The sequence below is a fragment of the Solanum stenotomum genome, chromosome 9 (genome assembly GCF_019186545.1).
Source record: "Solanum stenotomum isolate F172 chromosome 9, ASM1918654v1, whole genome shotgun sequence".
In the NCBI taxonomy this organism is placed as follows: domain Eukaryota; kingdom Viridiplantae; phylum Streptophyta; class Magnoliopsida; order Solanales; family Solanaceae; genus Solanum; species Solanum stenotomum.
In genome coordinates this window covers 51486642-51514506 of record NC_064290.1, presented here as the reverse complement: position 1 = coordinate 51514506, position 27865 = coordinate 51486642, and the positions used below count along the sequence as shown (strand labels likewise).

Below are 27865 nucleotides of genomic sequence, written 5' to 3'. Positions count from 1 at the left end.
TCAAATTAAAATTGATCTAAATCCAATTGACATGATAAACCGGAATTTAGTCTCTTCAAGGTGTTTGATTATCATCAATTCATCATCCAATTATCACATCCATTCACTTTCATGTCATCGACATTTTCCCGGTCGTCGTTTCCGTCATCTTTTTGGCCGTTCTCCGTTTCCATTTTGGCCATTCTCCGTTTCCTGTTTCCTATTTTAGCCGTGATGTACGCCGTATCCGTCCGTATTATACGTATACGTATTACTTATCCGTATACGTAGGAGTAAAATATACGTTTTTTTTTTATTTAAATCATTAATATCTGTCATTTATTTATTTGTGTATTTTTTTTATGAAGTTTCTGGTACTGACTCTGTTTATTGTTTCTTATGTTTGCAGGTATTTTTATTTTGATGGGTAAATTCGTTTGGCCGGACTTAAACATCAATCAAGGACATTATTGGGGGACCAATTTGGACAAAATTTGAATTAAACTATACTAAAAGTACTAACAATAATACTTAATTAAAGTTAAATTGATTTTAAAAACAAACAAATTAGAATTAAATATACTAAGTACTAACAATAATGTTAATCCTTTTTAATTTTTTTCATATTTTTTACCTCTTTTAACAAAAAAGATACTTCCTCCGTTTAAAAAAGAATGACTTAGTTTTCTTTTTAGTTTGTTTCAAAAAGAATGGTCATTTTTCTTTTTTGGCAACATTTTAACTTTTTTACGTGACATGTTTAAAGCCACAAGATTATAGGATATTTTGGTACTTTAAGGTAATTTTAATTTAGAATCACAAGATTAAAAAGTTTTTTTCTTTTCTTAAATTTTGTTTCAAGTCAAATGAAAAAGATAAAATAAAATCTGATTTGACGATTAGTGCCCACAAAGTCGCTGAGAAACAAAGTGCACAGTTAGCAGAAAGTTGGGAACAACCCATAGTATAAGAGCACACAATTACAGCTAACTATGAGCTAAAATCCATTAAACTATCAATAAGATATTTTTAATTAGAGGTTCTATTTCGAGTCATGGATATAAAAAAGTTTTTAACGGAAATTTTCAGAATGAATTTGATGCGAATTTAAATTAATCGAACTCTAATATATTCGAACATCTCAATGAAAAAATGAAAGAAATAAAATATGAATACTTGTCCTATCTCAACGTCTACAATTTTCTTACCAATATATACACTAACGTAAGCACCAAGAAGGGAAAAAAAGGAAGACGGGGAGGGTGGAATATTTATGGAGGAATTTTTTAATCACAATTTCAATAGTTTCAAACCTATTTTTAACGACTTTAACCCTACTTAAATTTCCTTCATTATAGTATTGCTTCCTAATTTAAATATAGTTGATATTATTATTATCATCATTTCAAGTGTCAAACATGTTGCTAACCCAACTAGTAGAGTATATAATTTGCAACTATACTAACATTAGTTTATGTGATTTCTATTATATATTAAAAATATTTTTTTTTTGTTTTAAGAAATTGAAAAGGTCGACAGTGAAGTAGCATTGAAAGGTACACGAAGAAATAAACTTTTTGAATTTGACTTTTATTCTTTATTTATTCAAAAGTATATCCTTAAAATGTTGTTTGGTTATAAGTTAGAATGGTTTTTCAATTAGATTTTTCAAGTAAAAAGATTTCCGATTACAAATTTCAAATTTCAAATACCATCATGTAACTTAAGCTGCTTCTTCTTTATTTTCAAAAAGAAAAATCTCATTCAATTTAGGTCTAAACGCTTAATTAAAGATTATAATTTTTTGAAAGCTTCTGGTCAAAATAGATATATGATATTCTCTTTGTCTTAATTTATATGACATCATTTTTTAAGTCAGTATAAAAACAACGATATAGTTCCTTATTTGAAAAATATGTAATGATACTATTATCGTTTTACCCTTATCGGAATTTTATTTATTTGGTGAAAAAAAATCCACAAGAGTGTACTTTAATTAATTTCTGTTAAAAAAATATTTATCTTTAGAACGGTTCCAAAACATCAATTTTTCCCATTTCTTAAATTTCGTATTCAATTAAACTACATCATATAATATTAAATGGTAGAAGTATAAAAAAAAATATGTTATATAAATTAAGACAGAACAATAACAAATAAATGTTTCCTATTATACAAACAGTGTCCGTTGGCAATAAGTAGGAGCCACACAAATAGATACAATTCTTATTCAAGATAGTGCAATATTTTCTTAAGTAAAATCCAAAAAGTAAATAAATGTCAGTCTTAAATAAATAGGAACCACCAAAGAAATCTACTTATATATATATATATATATATATATATATATATTCTATGGGGTAGGAATTGGATGAAAAAACTGAAATTCAAAGAATCAAGATAAGGTTCTGAAAATAAGGTTTGTGGATGTATATATATAAATTATAATATATCTTGTGAATAATAATTTGCCTTTCTTTATTTTGTGGCTCTTTTTTTTCCACAAAAAGAAAAGGAAGTGTTCGAATGTGACACATATTATCGTATCGTATGATAGTTGGTTAGAAGATAAATAACTCTCTCTTAAATGATTACCTTTATTTATAGATGGCGGCTATTGAATGTGATAGAAGAATCTATATTTTTTTAGCTCATGGATATGCAGCATTTTTAGAAATTGTTATAGGCGTGATTTTTTCTCCTTATTTAATACGTTTCAATTATAAAAGATCTAAATCAGTTAAAAAAACATACAACACTTAAAACACATGTATTTGAGATATAGTGTAATCACGCAAATCAAGTGCATGCGTACGGAACTAATCTCAAATAACTTATGTAATTATTTAAACTATCGTTTCATTGAGTAATTGTCATTTATGATAACATGATTTGAAAAAAATTCTCAATTTTAATTATGGGAAAAGGGTCTGATATACACCTTAACTTTGTCATATAGAGTTGATATGTCCCTCGTTATGAAAGTGGCACATATATACCATTACTGTTATACAAACGACACATATTTATCCCGACTGTTACAAATGAGCTCGCATATACCCTTCATTTAACTGAAGTGAAAATTAGTTTTAAATTTATATATTTGACTTTTAATTTTTTTAAAATTCACGTAGGGATATATGATCCTTCTAACAAAGTTTAAGGTAAATTTTAATCCTTTTCATACACAAAATTGTTGTTTGACTTCTTTGGTTATTATGATTTGAGTTTTTTATTCTTATTTTTTTTTCTTTCATTCTTTAGTTTAAAGAAAAAAATTTAAAACTAATTTTTTTCAGGTATATTGTTGTAATTAGTTTTTGTATTTGAGAAAAAAAATTGGATTATCTATAATAAATTTAACAAGAAAATTAGTGAAACATAAATAAATTTGACCATTAAAATAATAATTTAAAATTACTCACTAAAACAAAAAATGTAAAAAAAAATTCGTGTGTGGAGGATTAAATTAAATATACTCATATGGATTATATATATATTTAAAATAATTAAAAAATTAAATCAAAATTAAATTTTTCACTTTCATTAAGAAGAAATGGTATATGTGAGTTATTTATATAACCACAGGGATATATATGAATCACTTTCATAACGAAAATATATTAACTCTAAATGATAAAGTTAAAAGGTATATCAGAACTTTTTCCCCGTAATTATTGTGGCCTTAGGGATTGGAAATTAGGCAAAAAGCAAAAGCCCAAGCCCACTAATCGAAAAAGTGTGGGCCCATAATAAATAGTAATGTCACTTTTATATTTGACTACTTTAAGAAAGAGAATTCAGTTGGAGATTACGTCTAAGGGATGGCCTACATGGATAAGGTTATCTACAATGATGCAAGGGATTATCCATTTAGGAAATAAGATGAAAGAATCAAATCAACTACTAATAAAAACTTTAATCCTATAAGATAAGCTTGCCAATAATTTAAAATAGCAATGATGCGTCTAAGAGGGTATCAATATATTGTTATCCTTTAAAGACCAAGATAGTGTTTCAGGGAAGTTATTTCATTTCCAAATTTAAATAATAGAAAATAATTATTCAAAATTCTTATGTCTTTTACTTATTTGATTTATAGTCGAAGATGTTTCAAAAAATAATTTTTCTATAGGTGCACAGAGAATAATTTTATATCAATTTTAATAGCTCAAAAGTATTTTGATACTTTCCTATACACTAGATAGGTTTAAGTAATAACATCTGAACTCATAAGACTACATGAGCTATAGGTTTAGTGTTTCACGAACTATAAATATATTTCAAATCTTAATTTCAATTTCATCGAAATCAATATTTCTATTATTTTATTATCAATTGTCTTATTTCAAATAAAACAAAATAAAAAGAACGCGAAGTGCTAACGCTGTATAATACCTAATGATAATGTATGTCCAATGTGCAAGCAACTAAGATGCTTATAGAGGTTTCACTTTTTTGGTGCAAAAGGGATAAGGATAAAGTTTTCTAATTTTTAAAATTAGGTCCCATCAAATATATTGTGGGCTAGCTATGTTATATACATATAGCTGGTTTTCCATTATAGCTTAGCAAATGCCACTAGGAAATTTAATATTTGCCTTGTCTTGTCCTTGGTTTTATTAGTTGTTATTGTTGTTTTGTCTTTTCAATTTCTAGTAGTCCATTGGGAAGTGGAAGTACAAAGTTGAATTTTTAGACTTATGTATACAAATTGAAAATGTATCAAAAAGTAGTGACACTTATAAAAAGAACAATTCTTTCTCGTGAGACCATCTCCAATCCACCTCTATTTTACTCTCATTTTTTATATTTAGAGAGTAAAATAGAGAATGAACACTCCAATCCACCTCCATATCACTCTCCATTCTTCATATTTAGAGAGGTGAATCACACTCTCTATTTCACTTTTTAAATATTTTATTATTATTTTAATTACTTTCTAATTAATATATTATTTTACATATAATGTCATTAATTAAATATCTAATATTCATAATTCATTTTAAATGTCANTATTTTATTATTATTTTAATTACTTTCTAACTAATATATTATTTTACATATAATGTCATTACTTAAATATCTAATATTCATAATTCATTTTAAATGTCAAATTATATTTTTAAAAATGTATTATTTAATATATACTACTTTCATCCCGAATTAATAGTATTTTAATTTTTTCTAATTTTCGACAAGAATATAATTTGATTTTATTATTAATTTTCACTATAAATAATACACAAAATTAAAATGATAAGGTGAAAAAATTAATTTAAAAATACAATACATAATATGTTAATTTAAATACAAGATAACAATACAATACATGACATAATAATTTAAATACAAGATAAAATACAATACATAACATAATAATCAATTCGTGATGAAACAAGAGTCATGCCAAAAAGATGTTGAACGTGCATTCGGAGTTTTGCAATCACGTTCTGCAATTATTGCAAGACCGTCACGTTTTTGGAGAAAGGAAGTGTGACATGATATAATGACTACATGTATTATACTGCACATCATGATAATTGAGGATGAACATGATCTTAATGCATCAAATCAAGATGTCGTAGAGGCTCCAACTCCAACAACAAAAATGGTGGTAGATGAAAATCTTCGGTTTGAACAATTTTTAGCTGGACATAAAAAAGTTAAGGACAAAAATGCTCATAGTAATGCATTAATAGAGCATTTACTAGAGCATTTATGGGAGCAACGTGATAGTTTCAAAACTTAAGTGTTTATGTAATTATATTTCACTTTTATTTGAATTTATCCATTAATTTGTATATTATATAATATTTATTTACAATTTATGTTATTTAAAAATTTAGAATAAAATATAATTTTATATTAAATAAAAAATTTGAAAAAATAAAATTTTATATCAAATGCAAATTATATAAAGTAATTATTGGGAAAAAATAAAGAATTTATATTATGAAATAAGAAAATAAGAATGAATAGAAATAATAATATAATATTGAGAAGAGAGAAAAAATTCCTTTTTAGAGAGTGAAATAGAGAATTGGATTGAAATTAGTTGTCTGAAAAAATTTAGAACTCTATATTTAGGGAGTAAAATAGAGTGTATGGTTGGAGATTCTATGAGTAATTTGGGAATGTTCTCAAAGATGGTGGAAGTTCGTAATCATGAGTAGATATTATCACAAGCATACCCTTCCTACCTTTTTTTTAATAGTAAAAGGTGCATAATAATTAAAATTAAGTTATTTTAAACAAAATATATATTTAGATAATTATCCTAAGTTAAAAATATTTATAACTTTACTTGCTTTGGGAACAACTTTAAACGTATCGCTTGAAGTTGAATATATGCGTCTAATCTTATACATTTTGTCTGAAGTGTGCCTTTTGACGGTCAAATATTATACATTTTTGTCTTAAGATTAATATGACTTAGCAAGACTAATTTAATCAGATTTTTTAATAAAAAAATCTAAGTTTTGGACTTGACCAAGGCAAAGTTTAGACATTTTTTCCTAAAGTTTGTGAGATCTTGGCAAGACTTAAGCTATCTAATGGCTTGTCAACTTAAATTATGAATTTGACAAGCCAAATTTCAGACATATTATATTAAAGTTATGACTTTGGCAAAATTTTAGTTATATAATCGCTTGTCAAGATTAACTTCATATATTTTTTTTACCGAAGTCATCGCCTCAACAAGGAGTCAAGGACTAAAAGTGGAAAATGCATTTTCTTCTCTAGTTATTTTTGGACTCATTCTACACTTTGTTCGATCATTTTTACTTCAATTGTTTTAAAAATAAATTTTCATTTTTATATGTGATTATTAATATATCAAAAAAAATATACATATTTTATTTTTAACATTAATTATTTATTACTCAAATTATTTTTAACACTAAACATCAATTAATAGGAATATTATAATAAAATATTTATATTAATTAGTATTATTTTTTAAAAACATAAAATTTAAAAGTGGATAAGTAAAATTAATTTGAGGAAGTACTCCCTCCGTCCCTTTTTAGTTGTCCACTTTAGAAATGGCACACAGATTAAGGCAACAATGATTAGCACAGTGAAATTACAATTTTACCCTTATGACAACTTTTCACTTCAAAATTACAACCACTTATTTGAATTAAAGTGAAATAAATTGGAGGGAAACAACATACACTTTTACAATTTTCAAGAAGTGTAAATAAGGGTATAATAGGAAAAAATTTGTTGTCCTTTCTTGATTTGTCAAAATGGACAACTAAATAGGGACAACCAAAAAGGAAATATGGACAAGTAAATAGGGACGGAGGGAGTAGTTGTTAAGTGGATGCAACTTAATTTGTGGAAATAATGCTAGTAGATATGAAGTCAAATCAACTTTCGAATCAAGTATAGCTGTCAAAATCTTCAAAGATTGTTGAAAATCATTTTTCATATATAAGAAAAAGGGATAAGGCTCTGAAAAATATTCCAATTTTGGTCGAATTTGTTGTTGCGATACTAAGCTTTCATAAGGACATATTACCTCCCTAGACTATTTAATACCGCATTTTTTACCCTCTAAACTATTTAATAGTGTATTTTAAAGGTATTTATGTGTCCACGTGGACACATTACTATTTATAATTTTGCATTATTTTTTATGTCCACGTGGGCAAATATGTATGTTTAAAATACGGTATTAAATAGTCTAGGGAGGTAATAGATACTCATGAAAGTTTAATATCGCAACAACAAATCCAACCAAAGTTGAAGTATTTTTCAGACCCTTATCCCTAAGAAAAAAGTTGGGAAGATATTTTCTTTTTATGGATAACTATATACTATACTATTAAACTAGAAGGAAAAACATTTGGATACTACTGCTTGTTCTAAGAAAATAACATTCCAAATTTTGTGGGTTCATCGATGATGATCTAATAAATGATATTTAATATTTTTGAAAGGCAGAAATTGTTTTTTTAGGAATTTATGTATCACGAAATATAAATGATATTCATTGTTGTTCATTAAAAGAATATCAGATGTTGCTTTTGGACTAATAAATGATATTCATTGTTTTTAAATTTCATGTGTATTAGTCCATAAATTTTTTAGAATATGTATGACCAAATTTGTTTGAGTCCAAAGATGACGATATATCAAATGATACTTATTGTATTTCGAAAGCCGAACATCACTTCTCATAATCAAAACAAAATGATAGAATTATTTCTGATGTCTTGTCCACTTTTTAATTTTACATTGTAAACATGAACTTTATTACTTATAAGAATAAATAATTTAATCTTTTATGTATAAGTTAAAATAATATACATTAAATCATCTATGATATAAGTAAGGAAAACATAAACTTAGAAATGATCTATTAAACTAAATCTATTCTTTTTAAAGATGTTTTGAACGATATAAACTAAGATAGAAATCATCGTTTCTGTTTCATCATACAAGTTAACCCAACTATTGCCGTCATCTCTTCGAAAATATAATGTTGTTAAAAATCTCATTAAAAAGGGTAAATATAGAAAAAGAATAAGGATAAGTTTCAAATATATATAATAAAATAATTAATTTACAATAGATATAACAATATTTTATTTATATAAAGAAATAGCAAAAATAATACAGTGAGTATACAATATAGCTTACCGAAAATCATAGAAAATGTACATTGGCTATACAATATAGCTTACCTATAAGTGAGTTATACGCTGACTATACATTATGATACACTAAAAAAAGTTGAATATTGTTTAGCTATATATGAAGTATACACTGACTATACATTATGATACATTAAAAAAAGTTGAATATTGTCTAGCTATGAAGTATACATTGACTATACATGAAGTATACATTAACTATTCAATCTCGACCAGCTTTAAACATTCTCAAAATTTTTATATGAAATTCTCTCAATATTTCAAGTATGTTGATTATAATTCGCTCGAAACAATTCATGTTTTTGGCACACTAATATTTTTTTAAAAAAAGAAAAAGACGAAGAAGACTGACGAAGCAGAAGATAAAGATGAAAAACAGAAGAAGGAGAAGAAGAAGGAAGAATTATCGCTGAATGTTAGTCGCGAGTGATAATTAACTAAAACTGTAGTTATGTTGACTAATTAACTAGTATGTGTTTGCTTAATCATGTAATTACCCCTTAAAAGAATGGGCTCAAATAACCAAAATCCTTTTTAGGCCCATAAATATAGGAGCCCTATAATGTTTTGCCTTTGTCCTGAGTCCGAATAGAAATTGGGCCTAGATTAGCTTGGTCCTTTTTCGCCTATTTTGAAAAAAATAATAATGAAATTCTTTTTTTTTATAGTACGCGTTGTTTGGTACGTGAGAAGGAATAAGCAATGATACTTCATGCGTTTAGATATTTCATGAGATTATTTAATCTCACATTCTATATGGGATGGAATAGGATTTTCGTCTTGAATTTTTAAAGCAACATTTATTTTGAGACAATATCTTTTTTTCTAAATGACACTTATTTTGAAAATTGAGATTAAAAAAATATTAAAGATTATTCAAGGTTCACGCAAGTAATTAGTCGGCGCAAACATAGAAAATATTTTTTCAGCCAGAAAACAAGGGGATGATAAGATGCTCTTTTGTAATTTTTTAAATTTATTTTTTGCTTTTTGTAGTTTAGTGATGAGAGGGGACGTTGGGATTAATGCTATTCTTTTAATTCTAGCTGAAATTAAGCTTCTTTTCCAGCACTAATAAGATATATTATTAAATATGAATGAAACTTTTGTCTTTCGGCATTTGATTAACTATAATTAATACTTGCATGCCAAAGTGGCAAAGTATAAAAAAAGGATTAATCATTCATGGTTTGTTTTCGTGTCATAACGTACTTGTTTTGAAATAAATAGTTTTAATACAATATTTTAAAAACCATCAAATTTTGAAGGCCCAGATTTTACTCTTTATGTTAAAAAAAACATCATCATTTATTCATTTTCATGTGTCCCATACAAATTTGTAAAATAAAAGATGAATATTGTATTTATATGAAAAAAATGAATTTAGAAGCATGGAATATTCACTTTAGTTTGTGTAATGCTGTAATCTTAAGTTTCATATGTGTCCCATACAAATTTATTCAGACACTATTTTGTTTCCTATCTATGTGTCCCATAGATGGGAGGACGCCGAAATGGGAGAATGCAGATTAGGGTAGAAGGTGGTATGTAATGAAGTGCTTTTTTGTTTTTTGATTTGTTGGTATTTATCGTTGTACTAATCGTATTATTGTAGTTCTTGCTTTTGATATCTATCATCGTCTATTGTTAATTATATTTCGATTGTCACACTATTTTATCCTTTGTGTGCTTTTTTTTTAAGCTTTGCATTGCTTCCCTTGTTAGTCGCTACGTTTTCTTCTTTTTTGTAGTTGGATTATATTTGCTGCACTTCAGTCGAGGATCTTTTGCAAAACAATCTTTTTACCTCCACAAAATAGTGATAAAGTCTACATACATTTTACCTTATCCTACTACATTTTTGGGATATCATTAGGATGTTATTGTTATTTAGACACTACTTAAACCTAAAATCTTTCGAAAACAATCTCTATACCGTTAAAGGTAAAAATAAGGTCCGCATATATACACTTTATTCTTCTTAAATTCACCTGTGAAATTACTGGATATGTTATTTTTTAAAACAAAAAAGTTGTTTTCTGTTGTTAAACGAAGAATGAGAATCAGATTCAAGATATTGGATTCAACTTTTAAGGATTTTAATATTAAATTTATTGAATAATTATGATTTTTTTAAAGACTTTAATAATTTTCACATAAGTATATTTATCTATATTACATGTTAAATAATATTTAATTTAGTTGAACGGATTAAATATTTACTCTATCAGCTTCTCTTCTGGTTAGAAAAAACTCAAAAGATTACATTGGCACTTTACTGATTTCTACCCCCTTCGTTCATTTTTATATGTCGTTTTAACTAAAAATAGACAATTTATAATATTTGTCATTTTATGCACAAATGATACTATTCTTTTTATTTTATCCTTGAGAGTTATTAATCTTTAAAGTATTAACATTCAATCTAAACAGAAAAAAAAAAACATAAATAGAGAATATATATTTTTTTCTTTTATTAACTCAACATCATTTCAAGAACTTGGTACATGTCACTGAACCCCACAAAGTTCCAAAAGGTTAGGCAAAGAATATATCTAATAGATTAGAAATTGTCATGTGAATTGAATTTAGAATCTTTAAAGGTTGGCCCATAATATATAAAAGTATGCATTTTTGCATCATATTGTTTGCCAATTTGATTAGAATAATTTTGGATTCCAAATCTTAGAGAAGTGTTTTTTCAAAAGAGTGTAAGTGATTGGGGAATCTACCACTAATCTAGTTAATTATTTGGTTCAAATTTTAGCAGAAACAAAATTATATTTAATATTTATTGTATTTTTAAAATCTTGATCCTTAAATAATAAATTAAAGTTATTTGATGTCTATACATCAATAGGAACTACTAGCACACTGAACCCGAATTAATATCATTGTCATTATAAAAGATGCAAAAAGTCCTAAATTTGACCTTGAATTTCGCACAATAATCTAAATTTATCAGCTCTTAATAATTGAGATCTTACCTACCCTTGTTGTTACAAAAATTGAGTTAGATTTGCGCTATTTGACTAGCGATAAAGAACTTTCCAATAGGTAGGCCTAATTCATAAATAAACAAGTTCAAAATTACCCCCTTGAAATATACAAAAATACTCTTCAATTTTGTCAAATGATGTAAAATTTATTTTTCTAAACCATCATCCTTTATTGTTTTAAGAGCGTACGTGATTTATTGGAGGAAAATATTTTTATATTATGAGGAAAATTAACTTTTCTAGGTTATCTCATATTAATTTGTGTCTATCTTATCATTTAACATACATTTTCATTTTCACCTTCCTTAATATTTATTTAAATTATATACACATTTTAAAAATAATATTTTTATATATATCAAATACAATAAAATATTTTTCATACAAAACATTTTTGTACGTACCAAAATCCAAACAGGCCCTAAATTAATTAGTCATAAATATTGATACGACTATACAAGCATGTGATAGTTCAAATATCATAAATTAGGTCATATAAGAGTAGGTTCATATTTAAATATGATACTATATATCAACTCATTACTCTTCTTTGTAAGAATTATAATAATTAATAACATAAAAATAAACAGTGTGTCGGTGTAAAAAAAAAAGTTTTCTCGAAAAGTATTTTTTTAATATTTGATAAGTAAATAATAATATTAATTTAAAACAATTATACGTAATTTAGCGAACACTATAAAGATGAAATAGCAAACAAATTCTGTATTTTTTTTTAAAAAAAATTAAAGAATATTTTGATAAACTAATGTTACGTATGGAAGAATAACACATGGATCTCTGACTTAAAATAAATAAATCTTTAATAAGAGTTACGTGCTTGAATTTGGTGAAGAAATATTTAAAATAATACTTTAAAATGGCCCACTTATCAAACTATTTATTTACTCCCTTTTTTAAAAAGAAAATGGATCTGTATAATCAAATGTCTTAATTTTTTTGTGTGTTGTGTGTGTGTTTTTTTTAAAAAAATTGATGCTTCTAGATTACGACTAACTCACAATTAAAGGCGTCAAAAGTAGACAATTTTTTTAAAATTTTTTTTTATGAATTTAATTTTAAAGATATTTAATTCCAAATATAATATATTTTTAAAATTATGATTTTTAGGTTTATTATTTTGTATAATTTTAATACAAAAAGTATATTTAACATAAAAAATATTAACTTCAATATTTAATTTGACGTGATGCACAAATTAAGCAACGAGGTGAAGCATTTTGACTTTCTATGAATAAAAACAATAAATAAAAGATTCCTAAGTTGAAAACATTTTTTTTTTATGTATTTTTATTTTAACAAATGTGTAGATACTGTATGTAATAATAAGTTGATCGGTTCATATAAAAGGGCTTTTTTTTTTTGATAAACTTAAAAATGGCATAGTGTTCAATATCCAGAATTAGGATATGGTGATGAACAATTCCTTGACTCTGGAATGTTCTATGAACTGAGAGTAGAGAGTTGAGAGAAAATGTAATTTCAATATCTCTGTTAATTAATTCCAACTGAGTGTTTGTTTACATATATACAAGAACAAGAAAGTATTTTCTAGCTACCCTAACTAACTTTAGCTAACTAGTCCTCTAGATTATTCTAATTACATATTGACCCCAACTACTCATGTGATGCCTTCTTTAGTACTCCCCCTCAAGTTTGAAGGTATGAACAGATTCATTACACCAAACTTAGACAACAAATGTTCATGTTGAGACTTCCCTAGACCTATAGTTAGCATGTCAGCTTCCTGTTCCTTTGTGTGTAGATACTTTGTTTCAATTAGTCCTTGCTGAATCTTCTCGTATATGAAATGACAATCCAACTCGATATGCTTTGTTCTTTCTTGTAGTATCGGATTGGCAACAATTTGTATTGCTGATTTACTGTCACTGTAGATGGTAACTGGAGTTTGAACTTTAGCTCCCAGTTCCTTGAACAACTTGACTATCCATGTAACTTCAGCTACAACACTTGCCATACTTTTATACCAGCTTCAACTGAGCTTCTAGATATTGTTGTCTGTTTCTTTGACTTCCAAGAGATCAATGACTCTCCTAACTTTACCATAAAACCTGAAACTGATCTTCTTGTGTGTAAACAGGCTCCCCAATCTGCATCACAGTAAACTCTCAATTGTTTGGGGCTTCTGCTGGATAGTAGTACTCCTTGCCCTGCTTGTCCTTTTATGTATCTTACAACTTCAAGTGCAGCATTTAGATGAGATTGCTTTGGCTGGTGTAGAAATTGACTCAGTGTTTGGGTGGCAAATGAAATGTCTGGTCTTGTAACATTAAGATATAATAGCTTGCCAACTAGTCTCCTATATACAGTTGCCTCTTCCAGTAGCTTATCTTCATGGCCTTTCCCATTTAGATCATCATACTCCTTAGTTGTTAGCTGTACATAAGGATCAAGTGGTGTAGAGGCTGGTTTAGCAGCACCAAGACCAACCTTAGAAATGATTTCCAAGGTGTATTTTCTTTGATGCATGACAATACCTCCTTGTGACCTGGCAAATTCAATCCCAAGAAAGTATCTTAAGTCTCCTAAATCTTTCATCTTGAAAGTATTCTGTAATATTCACTTTGTTGCTTGTATCAGATTAAGATCATTTCTAGTGATCATCATATAATCTACATAGACTAGAATTATCACCAAGAATTCACCAGTCCTTTTTATAAACAGTGAGTAATCTAGATGGCTTTGAATAAAACCAAGTTTGAGGAGTGCCTCTGTGAGTTTAATATTCCGTTGTCTAGGAGCTTGTTTTAGACCATATAAAGATTTAATGAGCCTGCATACTGGTTTCTCCCCCTGCACATTAAAGCCTTTAGAAGTCTGAAAACCTTGAGGAAGAGTCATATAAACTTCTTCAAGGAGGTCACCTTGAAGAAATGCATTTGAAACATCCATCTGATGAACATGCCACTGCTCAGTGGCAGCAAGTGCTAAACATATATAAAAAATTAAATATATATGAGATACTACAAAAAATAAATTAAAATTTAGTGGAAATATTTTTTTATTTGTAATGTTTATTATCGTAAAAACATTTTAAAATATTGAGATAATGTCATTACATTTAGAGTTACTAAATTTTTAGAGACAATTATATAAAATGTTGTTTTAAATATTCATATTTATTATTATTATTATTAAATATATCTAATTTAAATATTATATTAAATAGACCTTAAATTTAACTCTGTCACAAAAACTAGATTTTAATTTAAAATAATAAATGTCCATCAGTATTTAAGAGTCTGAGAAACTATCCACCGCTAATGTGAAATTTTATTTATCAACATAATCGAAAATTATAGAAAAACACTAATATGTAATTTAAAGTATTACAAAATTGTGATAAGAAAACAAAAAAACCGTGACTCCATTCAGAGACAGATCTACACTTAAAAAATCACAATTCAATAAAACTTATAAAACCAGTAAGTTAGATCTAAAGTTTATATTTATATCAAATAATTTATTCAATTATACAATAAGAATAACATATATTCAATATAATTTTAGGAGTGAAATTTCAAGGGTAAATTAATAAAGGAGAGAGATGTAATTTTAGAAGTGTACACAAATTTTATCCTATCTTAAAGTAGAAAAAATATTTTCGATAAACTTCTTAATCAAGAAAATGCAATTTAAAGCAGAGCAAAAAAATTAATGAAGTGAAAGGTCACAACAAAATATTCTAAGAGCATGACAAAATAATTTGACAAAAAAGGTAATAACTATATCGAAATATTCAATTACTAAAAATATCAGAAACTACGACAGAAATATTATGATTACTATTTAAATATAGTAAATAAAAAAAATATTATAAGAAGAATTCATAAACTTTAAATTAAATATTTCCTTCATTTCAATTTGTCTGTCACACATTCCTTTTTAATTCGTTTTGAAAAAAATATATCTTTACTTTTTTAGTAATTTTTTAATTCTAATTTTCTATGTAGTAAATTTAAGATCATTTTAATTCATTCAATATATCTTAATTTAACATCATAAAATTTTACAAAATTCTTTTATCCTCTTAAATTTCATATCAAATTAAAGTACGATAAACAAATTAAAATAAAGTACACTCCGCATAGAAAAGCATACACAAATCCAATATAAATCACCATCAAAGAATGTAATGTCGTGCTCGTCTCTTAACTAGAGATCTCAAGTTTAAACATTTGATGTGAAGAAATTCTTAATAAAAGTGCTTCCTCAAAATGAAACTATATTATGCCATATAAATTTAAAATAGTCGAGCTCTCATAATTGTTTGTTCGTTCTTTTCTCTGTTTTTGGACACAGCACCCTTCGGACAAAAACATCCTGCAATATCCATGCCCCCACCCCCCAAGGTGATCTCATCAAACCTCAAAATTACAAATATAAAAATCCAATCTTTCCATTTTTCCCTTCTCACTTCACCTTCTAGTTCTTGTAAATAAACTCTTCTTTATGATCAAAAAAGGAATCTTGAAAACCTTAAAAAGATCCAAAAGGGTCCAAGAAAATGGTGAATGTTAAGGGTGGTACAAGGCCACCATGGGTAGGATTAGGAGCTGCTGTATGGTTACAAATAGCTTCTGGGAATGCATACAATTTCCCCCTTTACTCTCATTCTTTGAAATCTGTTTTGGGGTTTAATCAGCAACAGCTAACTATGCTTGGAGTGGCAAATGATATTGGTGAAAATGTTGGACTTATTCCTGGACTTGTGTGTAACAAGTTTCCACCTTGGGTTGTTCTATTGATTGGTTCTTTTTCATGTTTCTTTGGTTATGGAGTTCTTTGGCTTTCACTTAGTCAAACTGTTCAGAACTTGCCTTATTGGATGGTAAAGATTCTTCCTTTTTGTTAAAGATCTAATCTTTGATTGATGTTTTTGAAAATGTTTCATTTCTAGGACATTGCATGTTGTTTGGTATATTTATTTGCAATTGGAATCTTGTTTCACTGTTTTGAGATGGTTAGATTAGCTTTGGAGGGGGGGGGGGGTGAGAGATATTTTGTTCCACCGCCAACATGTACTAGGTAACTCTGTCCATCAAGATTAGAATGGATGAGAAGTAATCACATAGTATTTTTGTCTCGGAGTTTGAATTTGAGACCTCATGATGCTCAAACCACTTCATTGACACTATGTCACACCCTTGGCTACTAGTGAAATCCAATTTCCTGCAAAGATAGGGGTAAGGACCTCGTACACACTACCCTCCCAATATGTCAGTTGTGGGATTAAGAAAGTAAAGAAGATTTTTTGATCTTGTGGTCTTAAACTAAATATATGTAAAATGTACCAAAATGCCTTTTAATCTCGTGGTCTTAAACACACCACGTGGAAAGTTAGAACTAAAGAACTGCCAAAAAAGGAAAGAGACACTTCTTGAAACAAACTAAAAAACAAAGTAAGACAAACAAATTGAAACGGAGGGAGTATTACATTTCATAAAACAAATGGTGCTTGACCACTGCTAACAATTAAAAAAATGTCCCAGCTGGTAATCTTTTATATTTTTACTTCTTAGAAGCTGAATCCTTCTTCTGATCTTGCTTTTTCTGCTTGGATTGATACACCTGTCACCTTTGCCAATTGCGGCTCAGCTGTTAACACCGCTTACCATGGTTTAATTTATAGAAATGTTCCATGTTGTCCTTTAAGTTGTTCACTCCTGCTTGGTGAAGTTGTATCCTCTGATGCTCAATAATCATTTTCATGTTTAAATTTTCCTAATGTTTCCATTCATTGTTGCGTGTATCCTCATTTTATGGTTTCAAGAGTTAATGTAATTGTGTACTGTACTTCATGGTTTGACAGTTATGGATTGCACTTTGTGTGGCAACGAATAGTAGTGCTTGGTTCAGCACAACTGTGCTTGTGACTAATATGAGAAACTTTCCTCTAAGCCGGGGCACGGTTGCTGGTATTCTTAAAGGCTATGGAGGGCTCAGTGCTGCAGTGTATACAGAAGTCTACAGTGCATTGCTTCGCAATTCTTCTTCTAAGCTCTTGCTGTTCCTTGCACTAGGGGTTCCTGCTTTAAGTTTGTTAATGATGTACTTTATTAGGCCTTGTACACCTTCTTTAGGCGAAGATTCTTCAGAATCATACCACTTTTTGTTCGTCCAAGTAGCTAGTATTGTTCTCGGTGTCTATGTATTAACAACAACAATATTGGAAGATGTATTTTCTTTAAATGTCTTAGTTTCTTACACTCTTCTCATTATCATGGTGGTCCTTCTAATGGCTCCACTAGCCATTCCTGTGAAGATGACTTTTTATCCCTCAAGCCGCGGCAAGCTGGGTGTGTCCAATGTATCAGTCCAAGACGATAGCCGTGCAGAGAACTCAGAACCCTTGTTAACACCATTATCATCATCAGCAAACCTAGGAAGTTTTCAAGAGGGAGATGAAATCTCTGAAGTGGATATGCTTCTGGCTGAGGGGGAAGGTGCAGTAAAGAAAAAGAGGAGGCCAAGAAGAGGTGAAGATTTCAAGTTCACTGAAGCTATGGTCAAGGCAGATTTCTGGCTTTTGTTTTTGGTTTATTTTTTCGGTGTGGGTTCTGGGGTTACTGTTCTCAATAATCTGGCGCAAATCGGAATAGCTCAAGGGATTCATGAGACAAAGATCCTGCTATCACTCTTCAGCTTCTGCAACTTTGTTGGTCGTCTTGGTGGAGGAGTTATTTCAGAATATTTTGTCAGGTGTGATCCTTCAACCTCTTAGCTACTATGTGTATTAATCCCCTCTTGTTGCCCCCGAGGCTCAATTTCAAATGGCAAAGGTTGAGGGATTTGTGACATAGGTCACAAGTTTGAGCCTTGCACCATGCGAATCTAGTATTAAGTGAAGAAGGGTAGAGAAAAGGCCTTTTCTCGATCATTAAAAAGGGCAGCCCCCTGCACTAAGCTCTCGCTATGCGCGGGGTCCAAGGAAGGTCTGGACTCAAGGGTCTATTTTACATAGCCTTACGGTGCCTTTCTACAAAAGGTTGTTTCCACTGCTCGACCCAATACTCATGACCTCCTAGTCACATGACAACAACTTTACCAACTACACCAAGGCTCCCCTTCCCTTGGTCATTAAAAAAATAAAAAATTAATCCCTCTTGTTTGACTGAATTATTTTCAACCAATGGAACAATGAAATAGAAAGGAAATGATGATAGGTGGTTTCTTCGCTTAAAACTTAGCCCAGATTAATTAGTTAAGCAGTTATTGCTACTGTAAACTTTATGCTTTTGTCGATAAAATTGAAAGGACAACATCCTTTATCCAAGCATCTCCCATAGGATAGTCAAAAGCAATTTATGGATGAGGTAACTTGTTGAAGATGCTTGAAATGATTAAGTAGGCTGCTTGTTTCAGTTTTAGTGTTTCATTGTCGTAATACTAGCACCGATCTAATTGCTTCTTGTTCGATTTGCAACACAGGTTAAAAGCAGTGCCTAGAACAGTTTGGATGACATGTACACAAGTAGTAATGATCATTACCTACCTTCTATTTGCTTCTGCACTTAATGGTACCTTATACGCAGCGACAGCATTACTAGGAGTCTGCTATGGTGTTCAATTTACAACAATGGTCCCAACAGCCTCTGAGCTGTTTGGTCTCAAGCATTTTGGTATAATTTTCAATTTTATGTCGCTAGGGAACCCCTTAGGTGCTTATCTCTTCTCCGGTCTCCTTGCCGGGTATCTCTATGATAATGAGGCAGCGAAGCAGCATTCTGCTACTTGCTTGGGTCCTGATTGCTTTAGAGTCACCTTCCTAATTCTGGCTGGAGTATGTGGTCTCGGCACTGTGCTTAGTATTTTTCTTACCATGAGAATAAGACCTGTTTATCAAATGCTTTATGCTGGAGGATCCTTTCGGCTACCTCAAAGTTCAAGTCATTGAGGTATCTTGAAAAAGCTTAACCAACGTCATGTGCTAATGTCTAAAGGGAAGCACATTGATCAGCAATCGTCTGTGAGTTCAAATTTCGGATAGTATGATATTTATGAAAATTGTTGTGATTTGTATGATATGTTTGAAAAATTTAGCTTTGTTAGGGTGTGTCCATAATGAAGCATCATGCACATAGATGCGTAAACTACTGTAACACTTGATACATCAAGCTATATAGCAAGAAATAGTGTCGTCTCATCTACTTTGTTTCCACTCCATCTCCAAATGGTTATGGTAGTATTATGAGCATGTAATTGTTACGTACTGTATCGTTTCCCCTTAAGACTGACATCTAAATGCTATGAGAACTGTTCCGATGATAACAACACATTATGATTAAGCGTATGGTTGTTCCTAAGTACTTGTACATGCATAGTGAATATGCTTCAAAGGAAGCTGGGAGAATAGTTTATGATGTTCTCGATAGCTGGCTAAAGCATCGAACTAGACTGACAACTGAAGAATATACTTCTACAGTTATCGGAGCTAATCTGAGATTTGGTTATCAACAGATTGAAGGAAACATTACTCGGAAGCATAATTATGTAGATGAGTTGATCTTATACTCGATCTATATTTAAATTCCATAAAGTCTATAGTTATGCTGATGATGTGAATTGGTTTTTGGTTATTTACTTTAACTCTCAGCTACTATTGGAACAATTTCAAGGTTTGTGATTACCAAATTCTAATGGCCTATCCTTATGGATAAGCTCAATTCTGTTTTGGTGCATTTGGAATGGCATGAAACCTGTCTTTTTCAGCATCAACAAAGTTTTGCATGTGAAGGTCGTTATCGATTCCCGCCATTATTCAAAGTACTCCCAGGAAGATCCCTTTCACTATGTGTATGGTTTACCCTGAAATCATGCTGCTTCTGAGTTCTGGGGTGGGTCCTGCTATTTATCTTTAATGCCTTTCATCGATTGGAAGACTCGAACTTGATCTTATATACACATTGCTTAACATAGATGAGTGATGAAGAAAGGAATTTGCGTAGCCTTAACTCAATAGATGCAAATGGAAATGGAATGATACTAAGAATGACCTTAAAAGTGCTGATGGATTAATTTTAGAATTCTCTGCTAGTCTTTTATTGCATATATACTTGTAGCTGATTGAGCTTTCTATTTGGTAGCTCTGTATTGATCTTTGTTTCTTTTTTAGTATGCTTTGACATGCTCTCTTTAACATTTTTTCTTCGCTTCTTCACTTCCTTTGTATGCTTTTTTTCAAATTACTTTGTAATGTTTTTACTTGAGTCGAGGGTATATTGGAAACAAGTCTATTGGAATCACAAGGAAGGGGTAAGGTCTGTATATATGAACCAACCATCATACATATTTGATATTAAAGTTCAAAACTTTCAAGTACACAAATGCAGAAAAAAAGGTTACAACAGAACAAGGATTGTTGAGACAGCAAACCCCATGCCTGTGTGCCATACCCTAAGAGTGCACTCTTTACCTTTTGCTACTAAAAAAACAAACAGATATTTACCAAAAAACATACTAACCTAGGTGATTTCTTCCCATCAGAGTTACCTGGCACCTAGTACTGGTGAAGGTGGTAGGTATCTCGAGGTGCGCGCAAGCTGGACCCGGACACCACAGTTATAAAAACAAACAAACATACTATCCTAGGATTCTTTAATCTGCAGCAAGTCTTACAAGACGAAAGCTTCATATGAGTTGTCAAGTGGGCTTCATATCTTGAAACATTAACGACCATTGTGAGTAGATAACCCCATCATCAGCTGGTATCATTTCTTGATTGTAGTGATTAAGTCTTGGGCTACTATAGCCCATTGCATCCAATGGTCCAGATTTATTGATTCTGCTTGGATAAACAGCACTGTCTTTGTATCTTCTGTCCAATGGACCAGACTTCATTGGACTCCTATTAGGGTACATCAACTTTTCTTGAAGTACTCTCCCATCCAGAGGACCTGAGGCACTCAGATTTCTGTTGGTGGCCATAAATTTGTCTTGCATTCTTCTGTCTAGTGGTCCTGACTTCATTATCATGCTTCTTGTTGTGACTATGGCTTTCTCTTCCTTCGAGCTCTCGAGCTTCCTTAGTGCTCCGGTCCATTGTGTTCGATAAGGTTTGAGCTCGGAGAGAGCTAGACGAGTCGAAGCTCGGTGGATACTGAGCTTGCTCAAGTTCTTGGCAAGTAACTTCTTGGTTTTGTTGATTGCCAAAACAAGTCTTGAAAGACCATTTGATGATGAGGTTGATCCTCCTCCTCCGCCTTCCTTTCGAGCCAATTTGAGAATCTCTAGCCTATGTTTGGCTACAATTATCCCCATACTTTGAAGGAATTCATGATTGAAGTAAATCAAGTCCTCCTTCTGAAGCTCATTTCTACTAAAAACAAGACCGTACTCATAGATAAGTTCTTGATCAAGGCTAGTCTTGGATAACCAAGAATACCAATCCATGTTCTTCATGTTTGCTAGTAAGTTATGTGACTAATGAGATATATTACATATATTATGCAATTTGAACCCCCCCCCCCCCCCCCCCACCCCCACCCCACCAAAAGAAAAAAAGGGAAAATAAAGCTCACTTGTCTATCCCCACTAAATAGATAGGAGGAGGAAGGTGGAAAAGGTCAAGAGTAAGTAAATGAGCTTGAAAAGGAAACCAAAATATAGTGGTGGGTAAGATGATAGGTAGCTAAATAAAGAGTCATAAAACTTCATTAGGTTGTTGGTTTGCTTGAATATTAGGTAGTTAGACCTCATTAAAATTGGTTTTAATTGTCATGTTATAGTGTATAGCAGTATAGTTTTAAAATTCAATTAATCACCTATTTTTTTCAAGAGAAATTATTTCATATGTATCCCATCTCATCTACTTTTTTACTTGCATTGCATACACAAGTAGGCATAAACTTGCCAAAACTTAGATATCATGGAAAACTTAACATGTATGGTAGGGGATTGGACTCTAAACATGATCAGGGTACGACCTAATGGTCAATGAAGTGATGAAAAAAACTTCATGAGATCAGTGTTCAAATTTCAGCAGAGACAAAACTTTAGCTGATTTCTTCTTATCTATCGAAGTTTTGATAGAAACGTTATTCAGTATTTATGTTGGTGATAACACAATCTGACTTAGACGCTACGATTATCAATGGGAAAATGTTCCAATTGGACATATCTAGAATTGTACTATAGTGTTATTGATGGGAAATTGCTAAGTGCTAACAACCACATGCCCCTATACCTACAAAGGAGTTGTTTTATTGAAAGGGGCAAGTAATTACTACTCACATGGCCAACCCTCAAGATTGTCCTTACAAGCTACATTCAATTTCTCAAAGGCAAAGGCAAAAACAAAATACACTAGTTTGATTAAGACATTGTACACCTTTTCTTCTTCTTTTGAAACAAAAAAAACAATCCTTTTTCCTAATGTTTGGTTAAATTTTTTAGTTGTTTATTACCAAAAAAAGAAGAAGAGTTTATTAGCATTTATTCTTTCACTAACATATCAAATGCTTATTATTTATTTCAACACTCAAAAAAATATTAACCGATATATATAAATTATTTACAATCAGCTAACACAAACGAACTCGTAATCTAATGATTGTAACTCCTTCCTTTACAAGTTAGGATCCATATCACATCAGTATTTTTATATCTTTTTTTTTTTAATTCTTTTTCATGGTTGGCAATTAAAAATTATATAAAAAAATCATAGACATAAGAGGAGCTAGTGTTTGAATTTGACATCTAACCATAATGTTGATTATTTTTAGGTCATTTATGGGTCCACTAAAACCTTTTTTTAATAGCTTTTGAAGTGAGATCCCATGCAATTTTTTAAAAAATATTTATATAACATTAATAATTTGTTTGTTTGTTATAAATGTTAGGCAACCAAATATGCTCACAAAAATATAGCACTTTCAATTCAACTTTTCAATATGGGTAGGGGACCATAGACAAGGAAAGGGAAAAAAGTTGGAAAAAAACATTTATTAGTTGTATTCACTTATTACTGTGTAAGATTTATCACAGTAATAAGTGATTAAAATTAATATTTTTTTGTTTGGGTTTTGAATTTACCTAACTATATTAATTTACCTCTAGTTTATTTCTTAGAATGTATAATTTTCTACTTTTAACAATGATTGAGACCACTCTGTCGTCTATGACTCCGAATCATGTATTAAGCTTTACTTATTCATGAAATTATTTAGATTAGTAGTCACAGAAAGTACATAATATTATAAATGACAGACGTTTTTATCGTGTATTAAACTTTATTTACTTATGAAACACTTTTCATTTTATCTAAATTAGTCAAACCCACAAAAATACATGATATTAAAAATCACAATAAAATCCTTTTAACGGTAAGCAGATATAATAGAACAGACAAGGTCATAGGATACTAATCAATTAAACTTTTTTATTATTATTTGGCACATATGATATGATTAGGACCAAATATAAGGTATAAAGTTTCAATTTTTTTATGACAAGGAAAATTCGTAGCCGCTATTCTTTGGGTGCACACAAGGTAAAATTTCTGCTACTATGTTGTTACTATTAAAAAATGGACGTGATGAAACTCATCTATCCCACCAAGACAAGTCAGCCTCAAATCCAAAAATATGAAAGAAATGTGAAAAGTAAGATAATAATAACGTAAAAGCGGAAAACTTAGTCATTTTAATATTACCCCAAAACATGATTGTTATGTGTATAAGTCATTAATGTATTAATACAGATTTGAAAGATAAGTACATGTCTCAATATCTTTGTTTCTCGGATAGGACAAAACATAAAGTAAGGAACAAGAGAGTCCGTCGGAATGAAAAACAGCTACTTTTTAACATACCCTCAGAAAAGCCTCAGATGTGACTAGAAGAAGAGCAATCACACAGGATCGGGCTCTGAACCTGCAAAAGTGTAGAAATAATGAGTAAGTACCAAAACACACGGTACTCAGCAAGCAACCTACTGAACAAAGCAAAACTAAGCTAGAATGCAAGTACTCCTTTCATTCCAATCGAACTGCCTCAACTACAATCTACATAAAAATCAGCTAAATCTAACAGTTTACAAATACAGTTCACAAGTTTCCATAATCGCAGTCTAACTGTTACAATTCATCAATCACAATTATCAAGTATGTCAATCATAAGTGTCAAGTAGATCAATCACGACAATCAAGTAGATAAATCATAAGTATCAAATTCATCAAATCACAATAGTCAAGTACACCAATCACAAATCTCAAGGTTTTCATGCACAATGTCAATCGAGACTCATGGAAAATGCCCGTATTCCAGGAACTCATCGGTAATGACATTGGCATTAATTACACTCACTAACAATGACACTAGCTCTAATAATACTCACCGACAATGGCCTTGACATCAATAACCCTCACCGGCAATGACCTTGGCATCAATATCACTAGTCGGAATCATTTTCCTTCGACTTTATATAATGTCACTGGCTGAAACCATTTCCTTAAACATAATCATCACATGTCTCTTCACGATGCACATAAATCAATATAAATAAGCAATTCACACCACAAGGAAGAGACAATAATTAAAGCAATTCAAATCCTCAATAATGCCATCAAAACATTTCATCAATAAACAATTTAGGTCCACAACAAGGCAATTCACAAAAGATAATTATCAACATGTTATCTTTTTCATTAATCCCCTTTTTATTCATTAAGATCAATCAAGTGGAATAATTGAACACATCACCTCATTCTCATTACTCCCCAACACACACAATGAGGGAAATACCCGATTCTATTAGTTTTACAAGGTTTAGAAATCATATGCCTTAATAAAATCAAAAGTCAATCCAAGACTTGAGCCTTTCCTTTACGAACAATGTCCAAACCCATACAATCCGATTCAATCAAGTAATCACAATAAGATTCTGAAAGTAACAACATCCGAATCATTCATTTTAAAAAATGGGTCAAATCAACTCAAAAACTCAATTCTGAAAGTGAAGTTTGAATCCGTAAATCTTTACTGAAAACGTTACCCAAGGCATTTGAAACACATAGGTGAAAACCATGGTGAAAAAGAAATTAAAATCAGCTCATAATCACCATTTTACTATTGAACTCAAGTCCTTGAAAACCTTGTCATTTGCCAATCAAAATCCCAAGTTTTGATGTTAAAATTCACAAATGATTAAAGGGGATTGAAGTTTTAGGGTTACAAAGACTTATCCAATTGATTCACCACGAAAAATCTCCTTAAAATCACCCTTATGAATTTTCCAAAACTCAAAATGGAGAAAAATAAGGTTAAACCCCGAAATGATAGGCATAAACCCTATCTAATGTCGCAAAAGCGGCCCGATCTTCACTTTCACGAACCGACCTTCATTAAAGCGAAGGTCACGATCGCGACATCCCCATCGCGGATGCGAAGGTCAAGGCCCCTGACCTCTTCACGAATGCGATGATCACTTCGCTGAAGCAATGCTCGCTAAAGCGAGTCATCCTGCGCTAAAGCGAAGCACACAGACACAAGAACATATCAACCAACTCTCAAATCTCTGAATCGACCCTCGAGTTTCGTTTAGAATCCCATAAACACACATATATGTAAGTTGACTATATTCAACATTTGGACACAATGAAATAATCAAACTATGAATCTGAGGTTTCCTTGACCCGAGTCCCGTGTAAGTCACAAGAAAGAAACATAACGCCTAAAAAGGTCAAATCAAGCTCGGGACCTCTGAAAATTTAAGCAAGACCTCGCCTATTCCTAAAATCATCCCCCGAATTCAATTGAACTCTCGGAATTCCAATCCGAGTATCTGAATCCCAAATGTTTACCAAAATCAATCCAAAGGCTAAAATTTCACAATTTTACAACTTAGAACTTCAAATCCTCAAAAAGACTCTGAATTATAAACCGACAACTCTCCTAGACCAATTTTCACATTCCGGCTAGACCAATTTTCACATTTCGAAACTGATAGAATCGGCGGGATTCGATTTCGACACTCGAAACTCCAAAATGACATCGAAACCATTTTTAACAACTTTAGTCTTTCAATTTTCCAAAATTCCCATGATTCACATTTTTTTACTCAAAACTCGAGATCACTTTCAAAACTCATTCAGAAATGATTCGGGGTCAATGTCGGGAAGGATAAAACAATAATTTTACAAAAAATTTAAAAAATGACCAATCGAATCATTACATATGCAACAACTATAAAGTTTCAAATATTTGGATATCCAATTCAAAATCCATAAAGATGAATCCAAAATTCAAAAATTCCAAAAAAAAAGTCAAATTTTAGTTTGAATTTCGGGTTGGCCCAAACTATATCCACCCCTACCGAGAATAATTGCATCTTCGTTTGAATTAGGGGTGACAATGGGGTAGGGTAGGGTGGGGCAGGTTAACCTTAACCCGCAAAAGTTTCAATCCGCCCCACACAATAGTTTTTCTTTCATTTTCAACCTGCACCGCGAACGTTTTAAATTTTGTTTTGTTATAAAAATAAAATTTTACACAAATATTATAACGTGCAAATACTTGAGAGATCACGAGTCAATGGCCAATTTTGAGGTTTTTTCTTTTTGTTATTTTATTTTTTAATTCATGCCTTCAGATTTAATTAATTAATTCAACTAAGAGGCCTCGAATTTTAAAAGAATATGACATAAACAAACTTAGTTGTTATGGTCTCAAAATATGTTTATTGATTCTTTTTTTTTTTACAAATCAGAAATAAAGAGCATCAACTCCAGCTCTTATGCAGATGTCCATAACAAGCTATTTTGTTCTGTTTATTACACTCAGATTAGTAATAAATAAATAAATAAATAAAGAACATCAACGGTACCACCCCATAAGGCCAAAACCCGTCTCGTCTCATTGTCATCCCGAGTTTGAACCCAGTTTTTTGGGTATATACATCTATCCTTCCATTCAGATTTTTACTTAGAAAAATTCTAAGATTAGATTGGCAAACAAATTAATATTTGAGATCTATAGGTTAAGTAAATGAGAGATAGATTGGCAAATAATTTTTTTTTTATAAAGATATATTTGTTTAGAAAAATTAATTTTCTGGTTTTTTTTTGCTTATGCTTCTACTTTTGATGAAAAAAAAACATAATTTATCTTCTCTCCAATCACGGGAAAAACTGTTTTCGTGTTGTTATATACTCAAAAACACTTTTTAAGTTATTGCCTCTGT

General features: G+C 30.4%; 3 protein-coding genes across 3 annotated transcripts in view; 2 read left to right on the top strand and 1 right to left on the bottom strand.

Moving 5' to 3' along the window:
- The window catches only part of LOC125877631 (uncharacterized), a 306889-nt gene that overhangs the window by 162169 nt on the left and 116855 nt on the right, over positions 1-27865 (top strand). The gene's annotated exons all lie outside the window — the stretch shown is intronic.
- Positions 15971-19856, top strand: LOC125876349 (protein NUCLEAR FUSION DEFECTIVE 4-like). Its single transcript, XM_049557524.1, has 3 exons — positions 15971-16517; positions 17499-18388; positions 19118-19856. The coding sequence occupies exons 1-3, from the start codon at positions 16194-16196 to the stop codon at positions 19581-19583; spliced, it is 1680 nt and encodes a 559-aa protein (XP_049413481.1). The 5' UTR covers positions 15971-16193; the 3' UTR covers positions 19584-19856.
- On the bottom strand, positions 20955-22157 carry LOC125876376 (uncharacterized). Its single transcript, XM_049557558.1, has one exon. It carries the CDS (start codon positions 22085-22087, stop codon positions 21329-21331), a length of 759 nt encoding a protein of 252 aa, XP_049413515.1. The 5' UTR covers positions 22088-22157; the 3' UTR covers positions 20955-21328.

Excerpts from the sequence above, each read along its gene's own strand:
- LOC125876349 (XM_049557524.1), top strand. The coding sequence starts at position 16,194 with ATGGTGAATGTTAAGGGTGGTACAAGGCCACCATGGGTAGGATTAGGA. Across the intron at positions 16,518-17,498 it reads AGAACTTGCCTTATTGGATG|TTATGGATTGCACTTTGTGT; the intron begins GTAAAGATTCTT and ends ATGGTTTGACAG. Across the intron at positions 18,389-19,117 it reads ATTTCAGAATATTTTGTCAG|GTTAAAAGCAGTGCCTAGAA; the intron begins GTGTGATCCTTC and ends TTTGCAACACAG.
- LOC125876376 (XM_049557558.1), bottom strand. The coding sequence starts at position 22,087 with ATGAAGAACATGGATTGGTATTCTTGGTTATCCAAGACTAGCCTTGAT.